At 49.2% G+C, this 6,165-nt stretch overlaps 2 protein-coding genes across 4 annotated transcripts; both read left to right on the top strand.

Moving 5' to 3' along the window:
• Positions 1-951: 951 nt before the first annotated feature.
• Positions 952-3,454, top strand: LOC136501688 (uncharacterized). Of its 3 annotated transcripts, XR_010770350.1 has the most exons (4): positions 952-1,079; positions 1,271-2,632; positions 3,238-3,298; positions 3,415-3,454. XR_010770350.1 is itself a non-coding variant. In XM_066497211.1 (2 exons), exon 2 carries the CDS (start codon positions 1,285-1,287, stop codon positions 2,608-2,610), a length of 1,326 nt encoding a protein of 441 aa, XP_066353308.1. In that variant the 5' UTR covers positions 952-1,079; positions 1,271-1,284; the 3' UTR covers positions 2,611-3,228. The 3 variants fall into 3 exon arrangements, 2 of the variants coding, with proteins under 2 accessions (XP_066353308.1, XP_066353309.1); XM_066497211.1 differs by lacking the exons at positions 3,238-3,298; positions 3,415-3,454 and having other exon boundaries at positions 1,271-3,228; XM_066497212.1 differs by lacking the exons at positions 3,238-3,298; positions 3,415-3,454 and having other exon boundaries at positions 972-1,173; positions 1,271-3,230.
• On the top strand, positions 3,282-3,941 carry LOC136499713 ((DL)-glycerol-3-phosphatase 2-like). The gene is made up of 4 exons (XM_066495271.1): positions 3,282-3,298; positions 3,415-3,562; positions 3,665-3,741; positions 3,818-3,941. Exons 1-4 carry the CDS (start codon positions 3,282-3,284, stop codon positions 3,939-3,941), a joined length of 366 nt encoding a protein of 121 aa, XP_066351368.1.
• The last annotated feature ends 2,224 nt before the right edge of the window (positions 3,942-6,165 follow it).

Genomic DNA, 6,165 nt, shown 5'->3' with positions numbered 1-6,165 from the left:
TCCTCTCGGTCTCTCCCCCACCTCCTCCATCGCCAGCCTTCACCTTCTTCCCCACACTTCCTTCACCGTGGCCGGCCGTGCCCTCTCCGTGCGTAGATCGGGCTTTCAAGCCGCGTCCGAGCGCTCATGGACGGATTCGAAGGCAACAGCGGCAGGTACGGAAATGACGACGACACCCACGATTTCTTCTCCCAACCGGAGCACTCGTCGGCTTTCAACCTCTACTCCGACTCGCTGGCGCAGTTCCCTAGCTCAAGCTCCATCAGCGCTCAACGGGCCGGCCTCTCCTCCCTCGATCTCAACTCCAACGGCGAGGCTTGGCCCGGAATGGGGAGGTACGAGAACCTCCTACGCTACGGCCAGGACGAAGCAGATGGCGAGGGCGGCTTCTCCCCCTCTCCCGTGCGCGTCCGTGCCTCCGGGCGTACCCTTGGCGTTCGAATGGCTCGATCCGGCGACGGAGGAGGCGGCATGGCCGGCCACGCGGGCCTCAACTCTGGCGCTCCGCGTGCCCCACGGCCGCCTCCACTCTCCGGCAGCGGCACGCGTGGATCTTCGTCCACCGCACCTTCTGGATCGGTTCCCCGTCGCGGTCGCCGGCCTCCACTCTCCGACATGTGCATGGCTGGTATTAATGGTTCAAAAGCATCATTTATTATGGGCAAATCTGACATCTTTTGTTACAGCTCAAAAGTTTTCAGATACATCTAAACAGGGTCTGAAATTTTTTTGCAGAATTGGGTTTTCACCTTAAAAAGGTTTCGCAGAATGTTTTCAACCCATTTCGCATCTAAACACCACCTAAATCCCGGTGAAACACCAGCGTCGAACCCGGGGTTGCCTGCACTGCGTGCCAACCAAGCCAGAGCTCGTTGTCGGTCCGCTTGGAACTTCACGAGGTCAACAACTTTCGTGGCTCAACCGCTCAAGACAACCTGACTCGAACTCGAACAGTCGCAGTCCACCACCACTTGCAGCACGGCGCAACTCTTCCTCTTCCCCCACCAAACCTGCCCACCAAGCTGTGCCGCTGGCCGGGCCGCCACCACCGTTCACCCTGCCGCAGTCGTCGATTTCCGGTAAGCAGCCAGCATTCCTTCCCCCGAACTCGACGCTCCTCTGTCCCTACTCCCTCGGCCCCCCTTGCTCTCACCGCGGGTCGAAGCGCGCAAGGTGTTCGATGCATTGCCTGTTTGCCAGTTTACTGCCGGTTTATGAACACAATGTGTGTCCTCGCTGACGGCTGCTGTTTCTTCGATCGTATTTGCAGGGTCGGATCGACCGATGACGGATACCACGGGAACGTCGTGGTCGGACATCCCGCTGGACCTCGCCGGCCGGATCCTCCGCCGCCTGCCTGCCCACGCCGACCGCGTCCGGTTCGCCGCCGTGTGCCCCCAGTGGCGCGCGGCCACGCGGCACGGGCCCCTGCCCCCACCGCTGCCTCTACTCCTGCTTTCGGACAGTAGGGTGTACAGCCTTCCCGGAAGCGAGCCGTTCCACTTCCCTGGCTCCACGGGATACACCGACGCTTGTGGCGACTGGTTGATGTTTTCAAGTGAAGAGGGCCGTTTCCTGAGGGATCCTTTCTCCAATGCCACCGTGACACTTCCACCTCTGTCCCGTGTCCGAACCCGGCTTGTGGGCACGGACGGTGGACCAGTTTGGAGTCAAGCCCCCTCTACTGCCCCCACAACCATGAAGTGCCCTCCTTCTACTCGCTGTGGAAGAGATGGAGGAGGAGTTCTGAAGGATGAAGATGGCCTGAGCCCTGGACCCTCTTTGACTCTAGAAGAACGGTCCCTGCATGTGGATGTGGGTGATGAGTCCGTTGATGTGGCAACCCTAGCATGGATGGAAATGGCTGAAACGTTGAAGTTGGAGATGGAGCCAAAGAATTGCAAACTGTGGCTCTGTTCATCCAATCTCATTGTAGCAACAATCTATTTCACGGGAGGCCAACGGATTGCAGTGTGCCAGGCAGGGGCTACCTCGTGGTGGTCTGTATGGGCGGAAAATCTCTGTGTCAGCTTTGATGACATGGCATTCCATCAGGGCAAGCTATATGCCATTGACTTCATGGTTACACTTTTCGCCATCGATGTCAGCGTGGACCACAGCAGTGGTGATCCATGGATTTCTCAAATACGAAATGTCATCGAATGTCCATGTTTGGACATAGGTTATTTCCTAAGAGGTGATCACATGATGGCCCATCTAGTTGAATCACGTGGTGTGTTGCTGGTGGTGATGAGAAAGTTGTGCGACCCATTCGACGACCTGGATGGTCCCGATGCAGCTGGACATGCAGAGTTCGAGGTGTTTGAAGCTGACCTCAGTCAGTCACAGTGGCTTAAGGTGACGACGATCGGGAACAACGAGATTTTGTTTCTAAGTCGACGATGCAGCAGGTCTGTTTGTGCTCCTCATAACGAGTTGCCAGGGGACTGCATCTTCTTCCTGGAGAAGGGCTGGGATCGCAGTTTGTGTGCTGGCTCAAGTTCTTGCAGGGTCTATAGCATGACGGACGACAAGGTGTCCAACCCCCTGCCAGCTGTGTCATGGGAGCCTGGCATGGTGTTTGGGACTTGGCTCTTCCCTCAGAGCTGAAGTGAAGCCGTTGCTGAGCTAGGTGCTAAATTCGTCGAACGAACTTATCTTATCCTCATAGTATGTTTAATGGTCTCTGATGATAACTGAAGCTAAGTGTATCAGTACTTGTCTGGTCGAAGTATGGTGTGACTATGTGCTGATTGTGCCATTATCAATCTGTAAACATCTGATGGATCTTTTGGCATTGCTATCTGCTGTTGTGGACCTATTCTGTGAGCTTGGCACCGTAATGGTGTCTCTAGTTGGGGAGGCAGCAAGCTTTTAAATTTGATCGATGTTAACCATCGTTATGTTGAATCTTCTGTATGTATTATGAGTTATGGCATGAGAGGTTTTTAGTGCTGTTACTTTTGGGGTCGAATAGCCATGATCCATGTGGAGATCAATACGGTTTACTTTCAAGGTGGACAATCATTAACATGTGGTGTTGCCTCGCTAACGTATTTGCTTGGCTTTGTAAAAATTGTGTAACTTGTGGGATATTTTTAAGAATAAAAATCAACATTTTAGCATCAGTGATCAAGTTGCTTTAATACAAGTGCTTTGTGATTCCTTTTTGTAATTTACTTAAATTGTGATAGATAGTTTGCTTATGATGTGTTGAATGAATCTTGTTTCTTGCAGGAGTACTACGTTTGGTCCATCATCTTCATGCCAACGGAATGCCAATGGCTGTTGCGACAGGGTATGTTTCTTTACATCTGATCATCCATTTGGCCTTTCCTCAATGGTGAATGCCCATTGTCTTTCCATGAATTAGAACCCTATTAATGTTTGTTGCTGACTTGCTGTGGCTTCCAGGTCCCATAAACGTCATTTTGCACTGAAGACCCAGAACCACCAGGAAATGTTTTCCCTGATGCATCATATTGTCATGGGTGATGATCCAGAGGTGAAGGCTGGCAAACCATCCCCTGATATTTTTCTCGCTGCTATGAGGAGGTTTGAGGTATTGGACTTGATCATATGGCAACACTTGCAATTTGAATGTTCCTTTTGGATGCTGTCTGTGAGAATCTCTACTGACGCAGCTGCATTGAATTTTTTTTAGGGTGACATAGAACCCAGTAAGTGCTTGGTTTTTGAAGATGCTCCTTCCGGTGTAGCTGCAGCGAAAAATGCTGGAATGTAAGGGGCTGTTCTAGATACACACTTTTTGCAACCATTTGTACCTTTTTTACTACAACTCTTGCTACTTATGCAGGTCTGCAGTGATGGTCCCAGATCCGAGGCTGGATGTTTCATATCACAAAGGAGCTGACCAAGTTCTCAATTCATTGTTGGACTTCAAACCTACTGAATGGGGCTTACCGGCATTTAAAGAGTAGACAAATTACATACAAAGATTAGAAAGCTCTAGTGAAGAATGTGACATACTCGATTACTGACGGCGTGGATAATACAAATTCCATAAGATGTTGGTAAAGACAAATTTCATAAGATGTGGCTCAAGCATACCATTGAGCATTCTTGTCGCCTCTTAACTATGTGGCACCAAATTACTTTATATGACTTGGTTCTTTCCAATAAGAGTATCCCCGTCACAGCAATACTTCCTCATTCATGTCTTGGTTTTCATTATTTGTTGTAGGGGACCGTGACGTCTAGGAGTGGGGGAATTAGACAACTTAAAATTTTACTTCTAAACTATGACCTCCTTTTCTAACCGTAGCAAAACATATGTAAAAGATAAACTATCTAAATGTGTAACTATGATTTTGCTAGTGTGTTGCTATCTCTACCGCAAAAGGAATAATACAGTCAATGTAAATGCGGAAGCTAAAGAGCAAGGTAGAGATATGTAAACTTCCGTTGACGACTCTGGTATTTTTACCAAGATATCAAGAAGCGCGTAAGCTTTCCCATAATCCCCGTTGGAGCCCCTCGTAAGGAATCCCTCGCAAGGGCCAAGCTCCTGGTCGGGTAACTCCATGGATAGCCTCGGGGCTTCCCCACGCGCTAGTGGGTCTTCGACGTGTCTACCGGCAAGCCTCTCACGGATGCTCCCCGTCGTCTTCATTATCAAGCTTTCGGCTGAAACATCGCGGGCCTTGTTCCCTCCGGTACACGGTTGCGGCCATAGCACAAACGCGATTGGTGTGATCTCACAAGACTACAAGCCCCTCCGATGTACAACAATGGTGCGCGCAAGCACCGAGTGGTAAGAGGTATGCAAACCTCACTAAACACTAGGCCTAAACCTAGAGCAAGCGCATAAGCGGTGGTCTAATCAACCTAAGCACTTCGCAAAGCACCTACGCTAATCACCTAATGAATCACTAAGCATTATGCAAGTGGAGATCACTAAAATGGTGTATCAACACCCTGGGTATGTTTCCTCAGCTCCACACATAACAAATGGCCGGTTGGGAGGGGGTCTATTTATAAGCCCCACAGAGAAAAGTAGTCGATGTGACCAAATTCCGCTTTTCTGCTACTGACTAGATCCGCAGGTCGTCCTGATCGGACGCGTCCGATCGTCCCGACCGTTAGAGCCAAGATCAACTAATCGGACGCTGCCAGCATCCGGTCACATGCCACCGGACACGCCCGGTCGCAATTTCGTCGCTCTGGAACCTCTCTGTACTCGATCGGACGCTGCAGTCCTGCGTCCGATCGATTTGCCGCCAGCGTCCGGTCAGTACTAGATGTGTTGCCGATGATGATGAACAGTACCATCGGTGTGTCCGGTCACTTTACTGTTCAGCGTCTGGTCGCTGCTGCTGATGCCTTCTGTTGCCGAGTCTCTTGATCGGAGCATCCCGTCGCTACACCAGCGTTCGGTCACCTCTGTGAGCTCGTTTCTTCGTGATCTTGCGTCCGGCTTGGTTTCTATCTTCGTGCTTGGACTTTGCTTGATATCTTGATCTTCTCTTGTGCTTCTAAGGTCTTGCTTATGATGTTGATCATCGGAGATCGTGTCGCCTTCGTCCAAGTTACGTCTAGCACCCTATTGGACTATAAGAACAATCACTTGTAAATTCATAAGTCCAATTTGGTTGTGTTGGTCATCAATACACCAAAATCCAAAGTAAATGGGCCTAGAGTCCATTTTCCTTACAATCTCCCCATTTTTTGTAATTGATGACAACACGACCAAAGCAAGCAAATAATAAAAATTTGGAATTTAAAAACTATCTACTTGCTAGGATGCAATGCAAAAGGGCAAGGTTATATGATGCTAAGGGATACCACTTATAAGACTAAAATATACTAATTGAAGATACCAATTGTAAAGCTAAAAGGTACCACATGTAAACATCTTTGAAAACTTATCTTGCCTTTACAAATGTCCCTATGTGGCATTATGGATTTAAGCCTTGCTTTTTGGTCCTACAAATTCTCCCCATTACAGACTAATCCATAATCCACTATCCTTCCTTTCTCGGACCATTACTACTTGTAGACAATTACCACTTATAAATTATTATGATCTTGCTTTTGGTCCTACAAATTGATGCTTGCTTTTGGTCATCTAAATTCTCTCCCTTTGGAATCAAACACCGAAAAGGAAGACATTAGTAGCACAAAGGAGGGTCAAACTTTGTGATC

The sequence above is a fragment of the Miscanthus floridulus genome, chromosome 13 (assembly GCF_019320115.1).
Source record: "Miscanthus floridulus cultivar M001 chromosome 13, ASM1932011v1, whole genome shotgun sequence".
NCBI classification, from domain to species: domain Eukaryota; kingdom Viridiplantae; phylum Streptophyta; class Magnoliopsida; order Poales; family Poaceae; genus Miscanthus; species Miscanthus floridulus.
Note: the sequence above shows the minus strand (reverse complement) of the source record. Positions and strands in the feature narration are given on the sequence as shown.